The sequence below is a fragment of the Orcinus orca genome, chromosome 8 (genome assembly GCF_937001465.1).
Source record: "Orcinus orca chromosome 8, mOrcOrc1.1, whole genome shotgun sequence".
NCBI lineage: Eukaryota > Metazoa > Chordata > Mammalia > Artiodactyla > Delphinidae > Orcinus > Orcinus orca.
Window position 1 is genome coordinate 70,247,360 of NC_064566.1, and position 22,659 is coordinate 70,270,018.

Consider the following 22,659-nt stretch of genomic DNA (forward strand, 5'->3'; position numbering starts at 1 on the left):
TATTATCATTATTCTGAATTCTTTTTCAGGTAGACTGCCTTTTTCCCCTTCATTTGTTTGGTAGGGTGGGTTTTTACCTTGTTCCTTCATCTGCTGTGTGTTTCTCTGTCTTCAGTTTGTTTAACTTACCGTGTGGGGTCTCCTTTTTGCAGGCTGCAGGTTTGTAATTCACATTGCTTTTTGTGTCTTCCCCCAGTGGCTAAGATTAGTTCATTGGGCTGTGTAGGCTTCCTGGTGGAGGGTACTGGTGCCTGTGTTCTGGTGGATGAGGCTGGATCTTATTTTCTGGTGGGCAGGTCTGCATCTGGTGGTGTTTTTTGGGGTCTCTGTGACCTTATTACGATTTTAGGCAACCTCTCTGCTAATGGGTAGGGTTGTGTTCCTGTCTTGCTAGTTGTTTGGCATTGGGTGTCCAGCACTGTATCTTGCTGGTCATTGAGTGGAGCTGGGTCTTGACGTTGAGATGGAAATCTCTGGGAGATTTTCACCATTTGATATTACGTGGAGCTGGGAGGTCTCTGGTGGACCAATGTCCTGAACTCGGCTCTCCCACCTCAGAAGCACAGGTCTGACTCTTGACCGGAGCACCAAGACCCTGTCATCCACATGGCTCAGAATAAAAGGGAGAAAAAAAGAAAGAAAGAAAAATAAATAAATAAAATAAATTTATTAAAATAAAAAATAATTATTAAAAATAAAAAAGAATTTAAAAAGTAATAAAAAAGAATTTAGAAAGTAATAAAAAAAAGAAAGAAAGAAGAGAGCAACCAAACCAGAAAACAAATCCACCAATGATAACAAGTGCTAAAATCTATACTAAAACAAACAAAAAAACAGAAAAAAAAAATGGACAGAACCATAGGACAAATGGTAAAAGCAAAGCTATACAGACAAAATCACACACAGAAGCATACATATACACACTGATAAAAAGAGAAAAAGGGAAAAGAAAAATATATATCTTTGCTCCCAAAGTCCACTGCCTCAATTTTGGGATGATTTGTTGTGTATTCAGGTCTTCCACACATGCAGGTACATCAGGTTGATTGTGGAGATTTAATCCGCTGCTCCTGAGGCTGCTGGGAGAGATTTCCCTTTCTCTTCTTTGTTCTCACAGCTCCCGGGGCTCAGCTTTGGATTTGGCCCCGCCTCTGTGTGTAGGTCACCTGAGGGCATCTGTTCTTTCCTCAGACAGGACGTGGTTAAAGGAACAGCTGATTCGGGGGCTCTGGCTCACTCAGGCCGGGAGGAGGGAGGGGTACGGATGCAGGGCGAGCCTGCGGCGGCAGAGGCCGGCGTGACATTGCACCAGCCTGAGGCGTGCCGTGCATTCTCCCGGGTAAGTTGTCCCTGGATCACAGGACTCTGGCAGTGGCGGGCTGCACAGGCTCCCGGGAGGGGAGGTGTGGATAGTGACCTGTGCTTGCACACAGGCTTCTTGGTGGCTGTAGTAGCAGCTTTAGCGTCTCATGCCCATCTCTGGAGCTCCTTTAAGCGGCGCTCTTAATCCCCTCTCCTCGCGTACCACGAAAACAAAGAGGGAAGAAAAAGTCTCTTGCCTCTTCGGCAGCTCCAGAATTTTTCCCGGACTCCCTCCCGGCTAGCCGTGGTGCACTAACCCCTTAAGGCTGTGTTCACGCCGCCAACCCCAGTCCTCTCCCTGGGATCCGACCTCCGAAGCCCGAGCCTTAGCTCCCAGCCCCCTCCCGTCCCGGTGGGTGAGCAGACAAGCCTCTAGGGCTGGTGAGTGCCAGTCAGCCCTGATCCTCTGTTTGGGAATCTCTCCGCTTTGCCCTCTGCACCCCTGTTACTGTGCTCTCCATGGCTCCGAAGCTTCCCCCCTCCGCCACCCCCCATCTCTGCCCGTGAAGGACCTTCCTAGTGTGTGGAAACCTTTCCTCCTTCACAGCTCCCTCCCACAGGTGCAGGTCCCGTCCCTATTCTTTTGTCTCTGTTTTTTCTTTTTTCTTTTGCCCTACCCAGGTACGTGGGGAGTTTCTTGCCTTTTGGGAGGTCTGAGGTCTTCTGCCAGCGTTTAGTAGGGGTTCTGTAGGAGTTGTTCCACGTGTAGATGTATTTCGCATGTGTTTGTGGGGAGCAAGGTGATCTCCACTTCTTGCTCTTCTGCCATCTTGAAGCTCCTCCCCTATTTAGACTTAAAGTACAGGTTCTGGCCAACTTTTGTGAGCTATAGTTGCAATGACAATTTGTTTTCAGCGCTCTTGCAATACTAATATGGGCTTCCTTGTTCCTCTGGGATTATTTGGGCTCTTGCTTTATTACTGCAAGAGCCTCCTGGGCTGCTCGGTGGATGTGGAGTGGGTGATGTGTCCCTAGCCAGGCAATTTCTGGGGGGAAAAGTAATGTCAGGAAGGAAGTTTAGCCATACTAGATATTAAAGCCTGTCATGACATTTACAATAATTAAAATACTGGTGCAACACTAGAGAGATCATGGAAAAGCATGAAGAGTCCAGAAATAGATCCAATAAAGATAGCAATGTGGTATTTCAATCTAGTAGCACTGGGATAATTGACCACCACTTGGAAAGAGTCCACTTTTTAAAAAGTACCCAATTATCCCAATACAGTTTATTGAGTAATCCATCTTTTCCCCACTGACTTGAAATGTCAATTTTTTTCATATACCAAATCAATTTCATTGATTATTTTTTAAACATTTTATTCTAGTCAAAACAGTTAATTCCAGGAATAAGATTACCCTCTTTGAATTACTTTAGCTTTATAATTTGTTGTGTTATCCGAGAAAGTAAATATCCTCTCAAACTCTGCCATTATTTTTCAAATCAAAAATTTCTAGGTGAATAACCAAAATATATTAGTGTGAAAAAAAAGCCAGTCACAGCAAAAAAAAAATATGTGTGTGTGTTTGTATACTATTCATGTGTGTGTCTCTCTCTATATATACATATATTTGTATGTATAAATACATGTGCATATATATACATATATGTACATATATATTTGCATAGGCATAGACAATTTTTGGAAGGGCACGCATGAATCTAAAATAGTTACTTCCAGGGAGTGAGACTGTTGGGGATTCTATTGATGAGTGAGACTTACTTTTTTCCACTTTGGACAATTCTCCACTTTTTATGTATTCTTTAAAAAACAAATACGTATTTCTTTTATAATTAAAAACAGTACATGATTTTCTCTGTCAGAAATCCAAGCCTGTACAAGGGCATATCATGTATATTAGTGTTTCTCAATTGTGACTACACATTAGAATTACTTGGGAAGCTTTTAAGAAATACAGATGCCCAGGGACCTGCCCCCAGAGATTCTGATTTCACAGGTCTGGGAGAGGCCGTGGGCATCAGGGTATTTTGAAAGTACCCCAGGTAGTTATGATGTGCAGTCACGGTTGAGAACCGTGATGTGAGGTTTTAAAGGGTCCCCAGAAGGCCACCGCAATGAGGTCTTTTCAGAATATAATTATTTGGGAATGCAACCCAAAGTAATCCATCACATCTCTATCAGGCTAAATGTCGGCATGAGATGGAGTGCAAACAAGTCCAGAGGGAGGTGATGGAAAGAGCTTTGCTTGAATGTGTGTGAAAGCATCCATCTCTGTAGTAGGCCTTTTTGTTGAAAGGTATAGATTCATTCAGTCTTCCTCCATACATAAGGGATTCATATAAACTAATCATGACCATAAAAGATACAGAAATCTCATAGAAAACCAGAAATAGCAAAACAGCTGTGCCTCAGGAGCCCAGATTGTGTTTGATACTGGAAGGTTCCAACAGAGAATCAAGGTTACTTGGAGACCCTCCCATAGGAGGCTTTCAAAATTCTTTCATCTGGAGAACTGCTTTGTGAAAATGAAATGCCCTTTGGAAGCCTGATCTGGAAAACAGATCAAAGAGGACCCTGAAGAAACCTGAGAATTGACTGGAAACCCCACATTATTGTAACGCTTTCTGCTTCTTGTGTGTGTGTCTTCTTCTGATACTTCTCCCTATCGACTGCCTGATTCTGCTTGTATAATACTGATAGAGGAGCTGATTGGCCCAACTAGTCCACAGTGGTCTGTCTCTGGTTGGACAAGTTTTTCCACACCAGGTGACTACAGAGATGGAGCTAACAGTTCATGAGTCATACGCCTATTCATCCCTGGTCACCCAGGCCAGAGAGGGCCTGGGGAGAACAAGTGGGTACATAAAACTGCCTTGGGATTGCAGGGAGAAGGTGTGGGTAAGGCAGTTCCCCTTAGAATGGGAAAGTGGACGGAACATCCACCACAACTAACCTGCCCAGGCCAAGCACTAAGTTGGTCATCGGTGAGTGCTGAATTGGAGGAGGTTTTCAATGGGGTGTGAAACTGTTTAAATTCAAGCAAAGATGTTAAAGAAAAACTGTCAGGAATGAATAGATGGCCCTTGCATGCTGTACATCTCCAAAGGTCTTTTCTTGCTCTATGAATCTGGGTTTTTTAAAAGTCTTAACAGCAGCCTAGGAGGTCTAGGAGAATGGAATTCATGTTCCCTTGTGATTAGCTCTGGGCCACATGTGGCTTTTGGGCACTTGAGGTGTGGCTGGTACAAATTGACTGTGCTGTAATTGACTGGGTTTTGAAGGCTGGGTAGGAATAAAAGAAATCTGACATTCTCATTAGTAATTTTTTGTACTGAATACATGTTGAAATACTATTTTGGATATAGTGGGTTAAAGAAAATATATTATTAAAATTAATTTCACCTGTATTACTTTTTTAAAAATGTGGCTATTAGAAACTTTAAAATGATACATGTGACTCACATTATCTTTCTCATGGACAGCTGGGTTAGATGGTGACTCTGCTATCTCCCCCTGCACAGGTCTGGCTGTAAAGATCTGTGTATGAACGACAGTTCTTTGCTGTGGGGCCCACATCAGTATATTATTCTTGGTTCATAATCAGAGCTGTGGCAGTTCATCTTGCTCTGGCTCTCTCTCTCTTTGCCCCGTAGACTGCAGCCTGATTCCTTTTCTCAAACAGAACCACCTAATCCTCTCCTGTGGTTTTCCAACATCCCCTACTCAGGCAGCATTGTTCACGACTCTGCATCAGCAAGTCCTTACAGAACTTTGCTGTGCCTCTTGGCCTCTGTTAGTCTTTCCTGCCTCATTTTCCCCCTTCCTTTCCAGGACCGGCACACAGCAAATGTTTCGCATTTGTATTCTTTCCCACTTTTTACAAATGTCCTTTTCCGGGAAGGCTGTCCTTTTCCAGCAGCCTTCCTTTGGGGACAAACGACTGCTTCCTAATGCTTTGTCACAGTTTATCCTGGTTCCCCATGGAATGAAGTTTGTGGATGGGACTAAGTCACTTCCAGAAGTGTATCTACTTAAAGAGTTAATAATGATTTTAATGAAAACAACTACTATTGCCATTTATTGAGTTTTATTACTGGCCAGGATCTATATGAGGTATATTATAGATATTTCTTATTTAACCCTGACAGCAACTTCACAAAGTATGATCCCCTATGACAGATGGGAAAAATTAGGTTCAATGACATTATATCCCTTGCTTACAGTTCTTGCTAGGAAATGGTGGACCTGTGATTTAAATCTAGATCTGTTCCCAAAGTCCTTGCTCTTACCCATTACATTTAACACTGCCTCCTGGATGCTCTGTCACCTCCCAAGTTGGGCAACTCCAAGTTGGAATTCAATGCTGCATATCAAGTGATATCTATAAGCAAATTTGCTGTGCATTTGCATATTGTTTTGACGATTCTGCAGCTGACATACAATTCTCATGAAACTCTGATAAAGATGGAATAATGGACTTTATGAGCCCTATTTCATACACTGGAAAAACTGAGCTCCAACAAGATGAAGTGATTCATCTGGGGTTACAATTTGAGTAGCAATCACAAGCCAGGCAAGAACCCAGTTTTCTCAAAATATTTATTCTTTTTCTTTGCTCATCAGGGTGTCCTTGGGCATTATGCTGCCTGGATGGCAGCATATGGTGGCAAATCATGTGTTATGCTTGTTGATTTAACATGAGTTATGTGAAGAGTTTGCAGGCACAGACTCATTTGAGTTTCTCAGCTGTAGGTGTGTCAGTTTCATTCATTTAGCAAGCATTGCCTGAGCCCAAGTCTGGCCAGCCATTGTGCTAACAGTGGGCACGAAAGGGTGGATAAGATATGATTTTGTCCTAAGAAGACTACCTTCTAAAGAGGACGACAATCGTCTTGTAAAGAGAGTATTATCATCCAGTGGAAAAGTGTGGTCTTAATGGACTATAAAAAGTTCTGAGAAGTGCAAAGGGAGAAGGAAATAACTCTGCTTGGGAAAGTTTCATGGTGGAGGGAACTTCTGAACTTGGTCTCAATGGACTGACCTTAGAGATGAAAAGCCTGAGTCACTGAGAGTTCTACAAAGGATCTCATCATCTTATAACTTCATTAAGTTTCCTAAAAATATGCTTGTTGCCACAGCTCCTTAGAGAGTAGTAGCATAGATTATTTATTGGAGTACTTAAAATATTAACATCAATAAATTCCACAGGAACTTCACAAATACTCTGCCCAGTTGGATAAGCCAATCTGAAAGACTGGTTTTTAAGTTACTCAAACTTTCCAATTCTACAAAGTTGATAAGAATATGTGGAAACAACTACAAAGCCCCGGGGAATCATGTCAACTCTCTAAACAGCCATTTCAGACAGAGGAAGACTCTGTGCCTCTAGCATTTCATGTCTTTTTATCCACATAAAGAGATGTAATCTTTCACAGTGGATATTTACAGTGTTCTACTCTCTCTTTTCTTCCATACAAGCTTAAAAGTCTTGTATTTTAAGTGCCGTTGAATTTTATCGTTTGAAATATTAAGAGCCCAGATGTATACTCTAATATATGTGGTTTATTTGGAGCTGAAAGGAAAATATCCTTCTAAGTTTAGAAGTTGAGACTCATCAGAGCTAAACCTTGGGGCAGCCCAAGAGGAGAGTGCTCTCTATCATACTGTGGTCCACAAGGTTTCCGATGATTGCTTTTTTCTGGTAGCTGATACCAGGCTAGACTTAGTGCAAAGGACTGAAAGTTTGTGTTCCCTTAAAATCCGTATGTTGAAGTCCTAACCCCCAATGTGATTGTCTTAGGAAGTGGAGCCTCTGGCAAGAACTTAGATCATAAGGGTGGAGCTCTCATGCATGGGATTAGCGCCCTTTTAAGAGGGACCCCCACAGAGAGCTCTCTAGCTCTCCTTCTGCCATGTGAGGATACAATAAGTCAGTAGTCTGAAATGGAAGAGAGTCCCTCCAGAACCTGACCATGCTGGTACCTTAATCCCAGACTTCCAGCCTCAAGAACTGTGAGAAATACATTTCTGTTGTTTATAAGCCACACAGTCTGTGGTACTTTGTCATAGCACCCCATCTTGACTAAGACACCTAGATCCTAGATAATAGAGATCTTAGCTAGAAATTCCTAGTTGAGAAGGAAGATCCCATCTTGTGACCTCTTCCTTCTTGTGCTTCAATTTAGTCATTTGGTTTGTTTCTGTGACCAGATAGATTTATACCCCCTACTCATAACCAAGATGGAACGTTCCTTCTGATTCCTGACTCACTGAAGAATAAGGTCCAGATCTGCTTGGAGAGTATTAAAACTGGGGTAAAATCTTGATATTCCTGGAAGAGTATCTCACCTTCAAGCAGCCTTTGAAGAACAGAACAAGGGGCAGGAGGCTCTAGAATGGCTCAGCAGCACTGAGGGTTGTTGGTGAATATCAATATTTTGTCGAAAATTTTAAAATGAATTGCTTGACTGAAGAGTTCACAAATACAGTGGGCTGCCTGGGGAGAAAGTGAGGTCCTTCTCACTGGGTATTGAAGTACAGACTGCATAGACATATACTGGAGAGTCATGCATAAGGCAAGGGTTAGACTAAAGGTTCTAAGATCCCATCTAATTTCCAGATTCTATTATTTACAGATCTTTGGTTTACTTTGTGCATGCCTCTAAGCTTGCACTTAGTACATTGTTCTGTAATAATATGTCCATATATTTGTCTCCCCTACAAGGTTGAAAACTCTTTGAAGGAAGGGCTGTATTTATCCTTTTCTATCCCAAGCACTTAGCACAGTGACTTGTACATAGGAGACACCAAGTAAATATTTATCAAATGAATGAATGAATTCATTTAATATATTTATATCTATACATACTTTCATGCATATCTTGATTTATACTATAAGATATCAGCAAGTGGACCTGCTTGCTATGAGGGTGTTCCTATTCTTTAGAACCCATGGCTGCTTGAGTGCCTGGATGATGGAATATGCCATCCGATTCCCTAAGCATGGCACTTCTAGTTAATTCATCTCTTCTCTACTAATGGAGCTATATTATGGCAGTTAAGGCAGAATCAAAGTATGGATAGGGTTTTTCTGAATTGTATTTCCAGATTAAGCCCCCCCACTCCCACTCCAGAAATGACCATGGAGGTTATTGTTTAGAGGTCTAGGTATGACTTGGCTGCATTAGGTGGGCAGGTATCGCCTGTGGATAATCAGAAGTGTAGTTGCATCCCAGTCTTGGGGAGGGAGGCAGGTATATGATGGGCAGGGGCTTCAGGGGCATGCTGGGCAGAGGAGGCGGTATGCACACTGAAGTGGGAGCATAAATGGGAAAATCTCAGCCAGTTAGACCGGATGCGAAGGTCAGAATAAGGCCAGGAAACAGAGGCAGATAGGGTACGGGTTTTAGGTGGAGAAATTGCCAAAGGAGCAGAGGAGGGGGGTGAGGTTGCAAAGAGAATACTTTCCAGAGGGACATGTTAAACTGAGGGATGCTTGTGCCAAACAACACCATTCAGTACTATATTCATTCATTCGACAAACACATATTGGGTGCTTGCTTACCTTGAGAAGCCCCTATACTAATGCTAGGGATATGAATAAATAGAATCTCTGCTCTTACATACGTATACTACGAACTATACTCTACAGGCATATTAACAGATAATTACAGTGCAGGGTGATACATGCTGTAATGAAGCAAGAACAGGACAGTCTAGGGGGACACGTAACCAGATCTGAGATGTGAAGGATAAGTTGTATTTTGCAAGGTGAGGCAGGAAGAACACTCTTGCTCCAGCTCTGGGAATGGCTGACTATCCAAAAGACCGAGAGGGGAGCTAATTCAGGGACTGCAAATACTTTGCAATAGTTGGGCCTTCTATGCCATGTTAAGTGGTCCAGACTTTCTCCTGGGAATAATGAACCATTGGAGTATTTTGATCAAGGAGTGACATGATCAAATTTGTGTTTTAAAAATATTACAACAAAGTGTGGAGAAAGGGTTGGAAGTAAGAAAGACCAGGACCCACTGAAGTCATTGCCGTGTCTCAGTGTGAAGGGATGGTGGCTGAGCTAAGGATGAGACAATGAAAGCAGAGGGGAGTTGCATCCTTGAGACATTTGAAAGTTAAACTGGACAAAGCTTGGTGATTGATTTGGTGTGAGATGTAATCAGTTAATCAAGGATGACCAGGGAATTCCCTGGCAGTCCAGTGGCTGGAACTCGGTGATTTCACTGCTAGGGCCCGAATTCAATCCCTGGTTGGGGAACTAAGATCCCACAAGCTGCGTGGCATGCCCAGAAAAAAAAAAAAAAAAAGATAAACAGTTTCTGGCTTAGGCAGCTCTGGAGGTGGATCCCAAAAGAGTTCTGGTGGTCGGGGAGACCAAAGGCTAAACTCCTTAAGTCCAAAGGTCCATCTGGCCTCATACTCTCTCTTAGGGTAGACAGGTCTCCTTTGGGAGCTTAATGGGATGTAATAGCTGACTAGGGTCCTTACCCACACTGGCCATTATCATTTATTCATTCATTCAATCAACCAGTACTTGTTAAATATCAATTATGTGTTCATATTATGCCAGTATTCCATAGATCCCAGTGTCTCACTCTGCAGGTGCCTTAGTTCTTCTCTTTCTCTCTCTCCCCACTCCACTTTTTTTTTTTTTTGCTATTTATTTTTTTTTCAGTTTTATTGAGGTATAATTGACAAATAACATTGTCAGATATTTAAAGTGTACATCATGATGATTTGATATACATATACATTGTGAAATGATTCTCCCATCTAGTTAATACATCCATCATCTCACATATTTATCTTTCTTTTCTTTTGGTGAGAACATTTAAATTACACTCTTTTAAAAAGTTTCTATTATACAGCCCAGTGATATCAACTCTGGTCACTGTGTTATACATTAGATCTTCAGACCTTGTTCATCTTAGAGTTGAATGTTTCTACCCTTATACTAACCTTTCCCCTTGGCAACCACTTTTCTACTCTCTATTTCTATTAGTTCCACTTTTCTTTTCTTTTTAGATTTCACATGTACATGATACCATGCAGTATTTGTCTTTTCCTGTCTGGCTTATTTCACTTAGCATAATGCCCTCCAGGTTCATCCATGTTGTTGTAAATGGCAGGATATCTTTCTTTCTCATGGCTGAATAATATTCCATTGTATATATATATTCCACATCTTTATCTATTCATCCAGTGACAAGACACTTAGGTTGTTTCCATATCTTGGCTATCGTGAATAATACATCAATAAACATGGACTATAAATATCTCTTTGAAAAAATGCTTCTCAAAGTCAGAGTTACAACTGTTAAGTTTTCAGTAGACTTTCCCACTCATTCCATCAACCCCACCTTATTGTATATATTATTGTTTGAGCTGCCATGTCCTATTTTAGACAAAACTATTTCCTCACTTCTTATTCCTATGGCTGCATAATTTTCTTTTTGCCTTTTATTTTCTTTTTCATGGACTTAGTCTTTGATAGAATTTTGACTTGGATAGAGGTTAAAATTTTATAGAAAACTCTGAATAAGTTGTTTTATATGGCCAGAAGTCTGGAAAATATTTTCTAGCCTCCAGAGTTTCATGAGCCACTCTGGGGCTTCTTGTGACTGATGTGATGGTGTTAGAGTTTCAGTAACAGATGTGATTGATCAGTCTTCCTTGAAATACTTGTGTTTGATGCAATTCATTTCACATTTTGTGCTTGACTTTCCCAAGCCGAGGTGTGAAATTCAAGCATCAGAGAAACCAGCAGGGTTTTTGAGTAGAAGTCAATAAAACACTCAACATGAACCTATGTAGTTCAGCTTAATAAAATAAAATGTATGGGTGTGAGGGCCTAACCTCACACATCTAGAAGATATCACGTTGTGAATCTGTTTCCTGGGGGCCAGTGAGTGTCAAGACCACTGGGCCAAGTGGGATGGAGAATCTACTTTGAAAACCACTCTCTTCTCCAATGATTAAGTAAAGCTCTATTTTTTAAAAAAATTAATTTAATTTACTTATTTTTTATACAGCAGATTTTTATTAGTTATCTATTTTATACACATTAGCATATTTATGTCAACCTCAATCTCCCAGTTCATCCCACCCCACCCCCTTTCCCCTCTTGGTGTCCATATGCTTGTTCTCTACATCTGTGTCTCTATTTCTGCCTTGCAAACTGGTTCATCTGTACCATTTTTCTAGATTCCACATATATGCGTTAATATACGATTTGTTTTTCTCTTTCTTACTTCACTCTTGTATGACAGTCTCTAGGTCCATCCACGTCTCTACAAAAGACCCAATTTCATTGCTTTTTATGGCTGAGTAATACTCCATTGTATATATGTACCACATCTTCTTTATCCATTTGTCTGTCAATGGGCTTTTAGGTTGCTTCCATGACCTGGCTATTGTAAATAGTGCTGCAATGAACACTGGGGTGCATGTGTCTTTTTGAACTATGGTTTTCTCTGGGTATACGCCCAGTAGTGGGATTGCTGGGTCATATGGTAATTCTATTTTTAGTTTTTTAAGGAACCTCCATACTGTTCTCTGTAGTGGCTGAATTACATTCCCACCAACAGTGCAAGAGGGTTCCCTTTTCTCCACACCCTCTCCAGCATTTGTTGTTTATAGATTTTCTGATGATGGCCATTCTGACTGGTGTGAGGTGATACCTCATTGTAGTTTTGATTTGCATTTCTCTAATAATTAGTGATGTTGAGCAGCTTTTCATGTGCCTCTTGGCCATTTGTATGTCTTCTTTGGAGAAATGTCTGTTTAGGTCTTCTGTCCATTTTTGGATTGGGTTGTTTGTTTTTTTAATATTGAGCTGCATGAACTGTTTATATATTTTGGAGATTAATCCTTTGTCCATTGATTCATTTGCAAATAATTTCTCCCATTCTGGGGGTTGGCTTTTCGTCTTGTTTATGGTTTCCTTTGTTTGCAAAAGCTTTGAAGTTTCATTAGGTCCCATTTGTTTATTTTTGTTTTTATTTCCATTACTCTAGGAGGTGGATCAAAAAAGATCTTGCTGTGATTTATGTCAAAGAGTGTTCTTCCTATGTTTTCCTCTAAGAGTTTTATAGTGTCCAGTCTTACATTTAGGTCTCTAATCCATTTTGAGTTTATTTCTGTGTATGGTGTTAGGGAGTGTTCTAATTTCATTCTTTTACATGTAGCTGTCCAGTTTTCCCAGCACCACTTATTGAAGAGACTGTCTTTTCCTCCATTGTATATCCTTGCCTCCTTTGTCATAGATCAGGTGACCATAGGTACATGGGTTTATCTCTGGGCTTTCTATCCTGTTCCATTGATCTATATTTCTGTTTTTGTGCCAGTACCATATTGTCTTGATTACTGTAGCAGTAAAGCTCTATTTTTGTCAAACAAAGTCACTAGAATCTCCAACTCACTTCTCAAGGGTACTGCAAGGATTAATAAAATGGTTTTGAGTGACCAGTGTATGGTAAATAAATGTTGCTTTTTAAAGATGTAGTATTATTGTTGATATTATTTCATAATTGGTAAAGATATAAGATGTTGACTATTTAGTTCATTTGATTAAATGATGATAGAAGTAAGATCATAGCCCAGGTTTGGATTTCTATTCCAGACATGTTTTTAGTTCTGCACAGAGAACATGTCTTATTCCAATTGCAGACTACCTCTAGCCTCAATCAGCCACCTCTCCCATGCTGAGGCTGATGTCTCAATTTGCTAACGGACAAATAACACAGCTTTCTTGGCCTACTAATGTGGTTGGATAGGTCATCTTTGTATGTAGAAACATATTATTATAGACTGTAAGTCCTGGAAGACTGTACAGATCTTTGGCATCATCTAGTCCTAATTCCTTCATTTGAAGTTGAGGAAATTAAGCCCTGAGAGCATAAATGTGTTTGCCCTAAGTCACCCAGTTAGTGCAAGAGTCAGAGCTGAAATCTGGATTTATTGTTAAGTCCAGTGTTTTCCCTATGGCATTGTGCTATACCCATTCTGGTCCAGAATTCCCCTCTAAAAGTTTTGGGTGCTTGCCTTGAACACAAATCCCTAGTGAGCCGGGACCCAATAAAGTGCAGTACACTGCCTTGTCTACAGTTGGACGGGCAGTGCAGGAACATGCAGAGCGAACAGCATTCTTGAGACGAAATCAAGCCAGCTGCTCTGATTACAACCATTGATAACTGGATGCCCATCATAATTAGGCTGATAGGATTTCTCCCCTGCTGGATGTCCCTCTGGCTGCATTCACAGATTAGGTCAATCAATCATGTTCAGTTATTCAGCCACGTCCTTTGGAGGACCTGTTATGCATTATGAAGGGTTATGAAGTCTCTTTGTAATGTAGGCAGAAGTTTGGCCATGAGTTGTAATCTTCCCAGATACAGTTTACAGGTAGAGATTCCCAGGCTGGACTTCTTGGAGGCAGCCAGTGAGGCGTCCGTTTTATGGAAAAACGAGAACCCTGCCGACATGGACTTTCTATCATGGTTTTCAAGAGGAAGTGGAAAATTGGTCTTCATGGTCCTTCTCAGCCCTGGGATTTTCCTTAAAATGTATTATATACTTTTTTCAGATTATAAAAGTAATGCATATTTATTATGGAAAATGCAGAAAGTTGTAAAGAAAATAAAAATAATTCATATTTCCAATACAATGGGAACTACCTCAAAATTTTAGTTCAATTTTTCCAGTCTGTTTTTTAGGCCTATATAGAAATATATAGCTATTTATTTTTTTATGAAATTGATACCCTACCCTGAAATTCTAAGATTCTATAAAGCATGCAGAACTATACACAGTAAGTTCCTTGCTCAAAGCCTGGCCTGCAATAGTTGCTCCATAAACATTTGTTAACTGAATGAAGAGGGGGGTCACGGTGTGTAGACCTGAATAGCCAGCCTTGTCGGAAGATCTCACACTCAGACCATGCCTGAATCTTTTATTTTTTATTGAAGTATAGTTGATTTACAATGTTGTGTTAATTTCTGCTATACAGCAAAGTGACTCAGTTATACATATATATACATTTTAAAATACTCTTTTCTATTATGGTTTATCCCAGGAGATTGAATATAGTTCCCTGTGCTATACTGTAGGACCTTGTTGTTTATCTATTTTATATTCTATATGTAATAGTTTGCATTGACTAACCCCAAACTCCCAGTCCATCCCCACACCCCGGGCAACCACAGCTCTGTTCTCTATGTCTGTGAGTCTATTTCTGCTTTGTAGATACGTTCATTTGTGTCATTTTTTAGATTCCACATATGTGTGATATCATATGGTATTTGTCTTTCTCTTTCTGACTTACTTCACTTAGTATGATAATCTCTAATTGCATCCATGTTGCTACAAACGGCATTATTTCATTCTTTTTTTATGGCTGAGTAGTCTTCCATTGTATATACGTGTACCACATCTTCTTTATCCATTCACCCATCAATGGACATTTCGGTTGTTTCCATGTCTTGGAATGCCCGAATATTGACAACAGTCTTTGCATGCTAAAGAAACATAATAAACTAGAAACTAACCACTTTCCTTCAAGAAAGTGTCTCCTTTCCAGGAGAGCATCAGTAGTCATTTATCTCCATTTTTTCATGCTCATTATTTATTTCAGGAGATTCCCTTTGATCAGAGAGCTGCACATACAAGAGACTTGCGGCAAGCATGGACCTCAGTGAAACATGGCCTTTGGAGGAAGGAACCTGGCTGTCTCATGCTGGAATTCATCATTTTGCCAACACCAGAGGGGGTATGGCTGCTTTTGCTGTCCCTGATACATGCGGTCCTCTTCAACTCCTGCACCCATTGTGTCAACCCAGCTGTGCTCTGTATGTGCCCAGTGCTGTTTGCCTTTTCACAGAAGCAGTCGGGTGGAGGGGAGAGGGCATGGACTTTGGTGCCAGACAGACCTGGGTTCAGATGTGGAATTTCCTTCTTATAAGCTATGTGGCCTTAAGAAAATCGATCGTTTCCTCAGCTCTAACATGAGAGTAAGAATGCCTACTTGTAGGGTTGTGATAAGCAGCACTGAGTAATGTAAGCTGTCATTGACTGAGACCTTACCCTAGCTAGGTGGGAAGTTAGTCACATATCTTTGAACCCCTAACATGTGTCAGGCACTATTTTCTTGCCCATCTCCCCCCTCCTCCCCTCTTCTCTCCTCTCCACAGCCCTGCAAAGATTAAAGTTGAAGATAATGCAACTGGTATAAACAGCCTAGGTCAGTTCACCTTCCTTCTGGTTCTGTGTCCTAGCATCTGATTAATGCAACTCAGCATTAATTGATAGGGATGTTGTTTACTGTCCTGGCGTGGGGCATCCAAGTGTAAGAGTCACAACCCTGACACAGAGCAGTGGTCCTCTTTCAGGTCTAAGAGTCTGCCCCATCCCCCATCCCCCAGATCTAATGGAGATCCACTTGGACAGTAGGAGTCATTCTATGGATGGGAGAGCAAAGGCCACTAAAGTTAACACATTCACGTGATGTTTTTAGAGAGGGTATGCCTCCCATTTGTTGTTTATTCATTCACTCAATAACTATTGAGCACCTACTATGTGTCAAGCACTGGGAATACAAAAAAAGAGTAAGATAGACACGGAGATCACCAGACTACACTCTCTACTGTGTCCCATCTCTAAAATGGGGTAACTTATACAGCAATAAACATTTACCGAACTTCTGCACTGCATCAGGGTACATCTTCCAACCAAGACAACTGCACACAATGGGAGATTCCCCGAAGGGAAGCTTGATACTCTAAGAGAGGACACTTGGATGCGGCCCAGACAAAAACCAATAGCTGTTCATTCCTGTGCCCTGTCGCATTGCCACCCTAGTCACTTTTAGAGGTCCTTAAGCCAGTGTCTCCTCACAGCCCAGCCCATGGAATAAAGTTGAACTTCCTCAGCTCAACATGCAGCCTTCCTTTCCTGATCTGACCCCTGCCTGCCTCTCTAGACTCATCTCCTGCTGCTCCTCACTAAAAGCAAACCCCTTTCTCATCACTGTATCGACCTCCCCCTGGATCCTTGAATACATCATGCTCTCACACACCTGTGCGCCTCTGCGGAGGCTGTCATTACTATGTGCCTTCTACTTGGCCAGCTCCTGCTCATCTTTGAAGTTCCAGCTTAAGTCATCTATTCTGGGATCTCTTCCTGCTGCTGCCACCTACCCACCCCCACCCTGATCTGAATGAGTGGTCCATCCTCAGTGCTGCCACGGAACTTGCAGATTCCTGTGTCACAGAGTTGCCACACTGTATTGTCATTATCCTAGACAATGTGTGAGCTTCTTGGGGGCAGACATCTTATTTTATTCACCTTTGCATCCCTTTCACAAGTAGTCTGGCAAATACTTGATGTATATTTGGTGGCTGGCCGGCTGGCTGGCTGGCTTGATGAATGAATGGATGGATGAGTGAATGATGGCTAGGAACATATCCTCTACATATTTCTGCTTTCCTTGAGAATTTTTTTGACTGTGGCAACCCAACTGGTTGCATAACTTCTTCTGGCACCACTATATCACTTCACCTTACTTTCAGCATACCTAGAGCATTTCATTCAGTTACCCCTCTCCCCCCAGAGCTTGTTAACCAAAGCTGGATGAGAGAGGAGAGAATTAAGTAGGTGTGGTTTGTCCGCTGGTGCTTTTGTAACCTAGGCAATAGAATCATCCATCACACAATTTTAGAGCAGAAAGAAGCCCTAGGGATCACTGTGACAAAGGGGTGGGGCTAGAAATTCTACTGTGACCAGCTCCAAGCATTATCACACACCTCCTTGAGTTCACCACATCATGTATCTACAATCTTTGGAGGTATGGCTGGCTCATAGGAAGGGGAACCAGACCTGTGTCTGGATCTACCTAATAGGGAAGCACTACTCTTGGGTAAGTGATGAGCTTCTGGGGCGGATGGGCAACAGATACCATGATATCTGGCCCCAGTTCAGACAATCAGTATGTGATGATGGAGGTGTCCAAGACAGAGTATGGTTGTATTGCCATATCTGGGTGAAGCACTGTCACAGTGAATCAGTGTGGCTAAAATGTGAAAGTCCTTGTGAGCAGCTGGATTAGGGTGGTTCTCAGAGGCCTAGGCTGCGGTTCAGGGAAAGGATGTAGGTCCTAAGAGGACTAGGCAGGGTGGCAAAATGGAAACATGGTGAAATGTTGAAATGAGATGAGAAAACTCGCACTAGAAACAAAGTGAGAGCTCTGCTGCGCCAGACCTAAGTCAGAATTGGACGAATTACAAAAGCATATTTGTAATCATTTATTAGGTAGATACGTTATGCCAGACATGATGCTATGCCCTTTTCCCCCTAGTTTTTAAAATTTATTTTTTGTTAAAATGTCTATTTAATTTTTATTTTTTGTTTTTAAAAAAATAATGGTAAAACTCTGAATTCTACCTAAGTATGTATGGTAACATTTTCACCTTTATTTTTGAAAGATAGTCTTCTTTAAAAAATGTTTTATTTTATATTGGACTGTAGTTGATTTACAGTGTTGTGTTAGTTTCAGGGGTACAGCAAAGTGATTCAGTTATACATGAACATATATGCCTTCTTTCTGAAATTCTTTTCCCATTTAGGTGATTACAGAATATTAAGCAGAGCTCCCTGTGCTATACGTTAGGACCTTGTTGGTTATCTCTTGTAAATATAGCAGTGGGTATACGTCAATCCCAAAGGGCCTTTTTTGTATAGATATAGACTGTCGCCATTCATTCTCACAACAACTTTATTCTCCTTTTATGAATGAAAACACCCGAGCCTGAAGAGACTGAGAAACTTCCTCAAGGTCACTGGCAGAGTGGGGATTTGAACCGAGGTCTGCCTAACGCCAAGCTGCGCCAAGCTATTGCTCCACAACTCAGCCTCCAACCCTCGCTACTCTGCCTTCTCAGTTAAAGGCTCTGGTGGCCCAGTTACAGATTCTTTATTGCTTACTTAATTGTCACGGTAGGAAAGAGCACTAGCTCTGAGCTGGGCCAAAACATCAGCAGTTCTGTCACGAAGTGTGGATTATCATCCAGGACCCTCTGACGGCCGCCTCAGCTAACGCATTGCCAAGGCCTTGACCCACCTGCTTCAGAGCATCTTTCCTCCATCCCCTACCCCACATCCCCTGTTTCCCAACACTGGCCGGTCCCATCTGCTCCATCTCTGAGGCCCACCGTGGGCTAATGGGGTTTACATTTCTAGTGAGGTACCAGGGAAAGTCCTGGAAGTGTCCAGGCCTTGAGGTGTTTTTCTTGGCTTTCTGGAGTCCTCCGAGAACTGCATTATCTACTAGGGAGGTTCAGTCATCCTGGTGAGTCATGGGCCTTGAGACAGGGCCAGATCCACGCAACATCTGCCTTTGCGGTATCCTCAGAGCATCTCGGGCTGCCATGAGGGTGGGTCAGCCTCCAGGAAGCTGGCTGGGGAGAACCCAGGATGTCTGAGGGTGATACAGAATTTCTGCAGGAAAGTCCCTCTGCCACTCCCGCTTCCTACACTCTTAAAATACCCTCAAGGACGTGGGCCGGTGGTTATGCAAACTTATTTTAAAGGCTTGGAACACATTTTCCAAATGAAATCATATGCAGTGCCTGACACACAAAGCAAAAGGGGGCCAGAGCCCTGGCTCTGATTGGCGCAGTGTAAGCTCCTTTGGCCGCTCCTTTGATTTGCCAGCTGCCACATCAGACGTGTGGGGATTTGTGCAGGAGGGGAGGCCTCCATAGCCCTTCTCAGTGGATCTATAAACACTTCTTCATGTTATAGATGTGCTCGCTCAGCTGTTTGGGTATCCTGCTGCCATTCACTCTTCCCAGGGCACCCAGCCTGCTTAAGCTCCTCATTAGGGAAGAGTAAGGAAGTGTGGGAAACATTAACCTGGCAGTAGGGGCCAGGTGTGTCTAGAAATTCAGCGCTGCTGTTCCCATCCTGGTTATAAAAACAGGAAGGAGCGGATTTCCCTCCTGGTCCCTCTCAAGGTCAGGGAGAGTTTTAACATGTCAGGAAGGAAGGAAGGAAATTTTTCTGAGTGTGGTCTGGGTGCCAAGCACTGCTGTGGGCATTATTTCATTTTATTCAAATCCTCATTGAAATCTCTTCAAGTAGGTATTATTATCCCCATTTTTCAGATGAGGAAACTGAAGCTTGGGAAGGCATGATAACTAAGGCACCATAAGACTCATATAGCAAACACCAGCAGAGCTCACATTCACACTCAGGCCTTCATTCCCCAGAGCTCTGCTCTGTCCATTTCACTTCTCCATCAGCTTCAAAGGGCATCTCCACCTTTCCATGAAGCTTGATCCTTTGTGTCTATTTCTTTTTGTCTTTAAATTTTATATTGGGGTAAAGTTGAGCTTTGTGTCTATTTCTCTTGCATACAGGGTGGTAAAAAGATTAATACAACAGAATCTGGTATCCATGGTCTCCTATTAGCATTCGTTTTAACAAGTTTCATAAAGGTCATTTCTTTTTACAGAGGAGATACAGGCTAGGCAGGTTTGGAGACTTGTCAAAGATTAGTGGCCAAACTAAGGCCAGAATTCAGGCCTCCGATTCTCCTGCCGGCACCGACGGTAGGCTGACTGCTAAGGCCATAGCTTCTTGGAAAAACCATTTTAATGTGGAAAAAGAGAGACTCTTGTGCACCAGGTAGACTCTATTTGCAGCGTCTGAAAGAAGCGATTCCCTCTCAGGCCTCTGTCCAGGATACTGGGGTGGAAAATGGGAGATCAGGATGGTCTCTGCATCTCAGCAGAAACTCAGATCCGTCCTATGGATGTCCCTTGTAATGATGTAGTCATAGATTTCAATGGCAGCAAATGTTTTTACCCTTAATCTTAACACAGGGTATTTTGTCTGATTTCACTCAGTAGATCCAACTGAGTGTGAGCTGGAAACGTATGCTTTTCCTCTGCAGGGACCTTTTTCTTTGTGTATTTTTGGAATGGTTTATTCTGATTCATGGCCACATACACCTTCTAGTTGCTTCTTGGCTCAGCCAGAGTTTATTTCCTTTGATATGATGTTGAGTGGGGCATCTTTTAAATCTTCATCTCTATTCCATAGTTGGTAAAAGGAATCCTGGTTGCAGGGGTCTGGAGAGATCCAAGTTGTTTATATATTTCATAAAATGTCTTGCTTTTATTAGTAGCATCTACTTCATGGTATTTGAATTTTTCAGAGACTATATTTAGCATTTTTACCAAAATGAATCCTTGGCTTCCTGTCAGACTTAATATCATATCATCTCTGGGCTTGTATTGTTTCTGCTAAAAGTAATGATTTTGTTTTCAGGTGAGATATAGTGAACTATTCTTCCTATAGAGCCCATTTCTTTTTTCCGGATGTTATCAAATGCTTAGAGCAGTTATCTGAGACTTGATTTTCATTTAAGGGAAACAAAGCAACTATATTTTCTTTCTCCCTTTCATCAAGGATTATATAAAAAGTGGGGTTGTACTAAAATAAAAGAATATGAAACCCTAGGAGAAGATGAGATGTCCTTTGGGCCAATTCAGCCCTGGAGCTAATGCTGAGACCAGTAAATGCAAAATTCTCTTTGATGAAACTATATGGGTGGGTGCATATATTTTCCTGCTGTCCTCTGTTGGCTCGTCCTGAGACGATGCAGATAAGGGACAGGATAACAGGAGAGAGTCATGCCTTTCTTAGAGCAGACACAGACCCACTCTTCCCTCCTAAATCTGTCCTGCCCATGCTCCCCAGGGTGAGGAGGGGAGCGGGGGCAAGCATTGCTTCTCCACTCTGTTCTGCTGGTAACTAGCAGAGGGCCTCCAGGAGATGGAAGACTACCTGCAGAGCAGGTGAGCAAAGGGCGATGCCAGGGTAGAGAGGGAGGCAGAGGTAAGGCTTAGCTCGCTTCTTCCTGTCTTTCATGCTTGAGATTGGTGACCTCCCGGGGTAGGTGTTGGGAAGGCTGTGCACAGATCCGAGTGGCCTCTGGCTACCATTCTAACTTGTTGTTATGGCATCCGTGCAGCTTCTTCTTGTAAAGGAATTGATGACATCCCTTGGCTGAAAAAAAAACTTCTCCCCATGTGGCATTTAGCCCTCACCCATCTCTTGGGGGAAGAAGCCACATCTGTTTGAGACCCCATCTCCTCCTTTTCTCCACTGACCAAGGGGCTGTAGCCCCTGGGGGCCTCCAGGGTCAAAGCAGCCCATATAAGCCTGCCCTCTCCGTGGCCTTTCCTCCAAGCAGAACCTGCAGTCGAGGTAGGCCCTGCCACCGTTGCAGCAGAGGCCAGCCAGGGGCTGATGGCACGCCCAGACTCCTGTGGGGCGTGGTCCTGGTCCATAGCTTCCGTCCTGCACACTAAGCAGGATATTAGTGATGGCTGTTTTGCTAGAAACCCCTCTGCTAGCCACTTGAAAAGCATTTGGAGTGTGCTTTTAGCTCTAGAAATGGATCTAAGAATTCCTTTGATCCTAGAGTTATGTTCAACGTGGCTATGTGAGCATACTTCATTTACAGAGGAATGGGGGTTATGATTAAGTGAGTTTTCCAGATAGCTGAAGTATAACTCTTTAAATGCCTAAATTTTGTTCAGGATTTTACTGTTTTGTAATAGTTGATAAAACTTTTTTCCTATGATTTTTTTATAAACTTTCTTGCCCTACTAACCAGAAAACAGTCACACCTTAGTTTATGACTGGGGTTGGACTAAAATCTCATTTAGAAATATATTATCTTTCATTTAGAAGCCATAATATGATATCCAACTTGTTTCAACAGTTCATAAACATGTTTGAATATGCCTAAAAAATAATCTTTACCAGGGAACACAGGAAGGTGTGGACAGTGCTTCAGTTTGGGGATGGAGACTGTGATAGGACAGGAGAGAGGACTTCCATTTTTCAGTTTATACCCATGGGTATTAAATGTTTTTTCCTTCACCTTGAATATATATTATTTGCTTATATGATAAAAATTAATTTAAAACATTTAGAATTATATATAATATAATATATTATATAAGATTATTAATATTGATGAATAATATATTATTAACTTTATATATATAAAGAAATATTAAAGCTAGGGGCTGGGTTCCCAGTCTAGCTCCCCAAAGTCTGTTCAACTCATGATGTAGTGGGTAACAGCTAGAGTGGATATCGGACATCAGCCCCCTGCGTACTCTGTTTCTATGGAAAACCTGAGTCCCAGAAATAGTTCACCCTGAGCCCCAGAAACACTCCCTTCTTGCTGCTTTCTCCCCACCTGTCCCACCTTCTAATAAATGCTGCCCTAGAAGTAGGATCAGACTCC

At 42.0% G+C, this 22,659-nt stretch overlaps 1 protein-coding gene across 9 annotated transcripts in view; it reads left to right on the forward strand.

Moving 5' to 3' along the window:
* The window catches only part of AMOTL1 (angiomotin like 1), a 170,667-nt gene that overhangs the window by 9,838 nt on the left and 138,170 nt on the right, over positions 1–22,659 (forward strand). For 3 of the 9 annotated variants that reach the window (XM_049714142.1, XM_049714139.1, XM_049714140.1), the window contains 2 exons: positions 1,192–1,339; positions 14,971–15,184. In XM_049714142.1, coding sequence (XP_049570099.1) covers positions 1,265–1,339; positions 14,971–15,184 — 289 coding nt within the window. In that variant the 5' untranslated portion in view covers positions 1,192–1,264. The remainder of the gene's footprint in view (positions 1–1,191; positions 1,340–14,970; positions 15,185–22,659) is intronic. The other 6 variants (XM_049714143.1, XM_033420348.2, XM_033420350.2 and 3 more) reach the window with 4 other exon arrangements.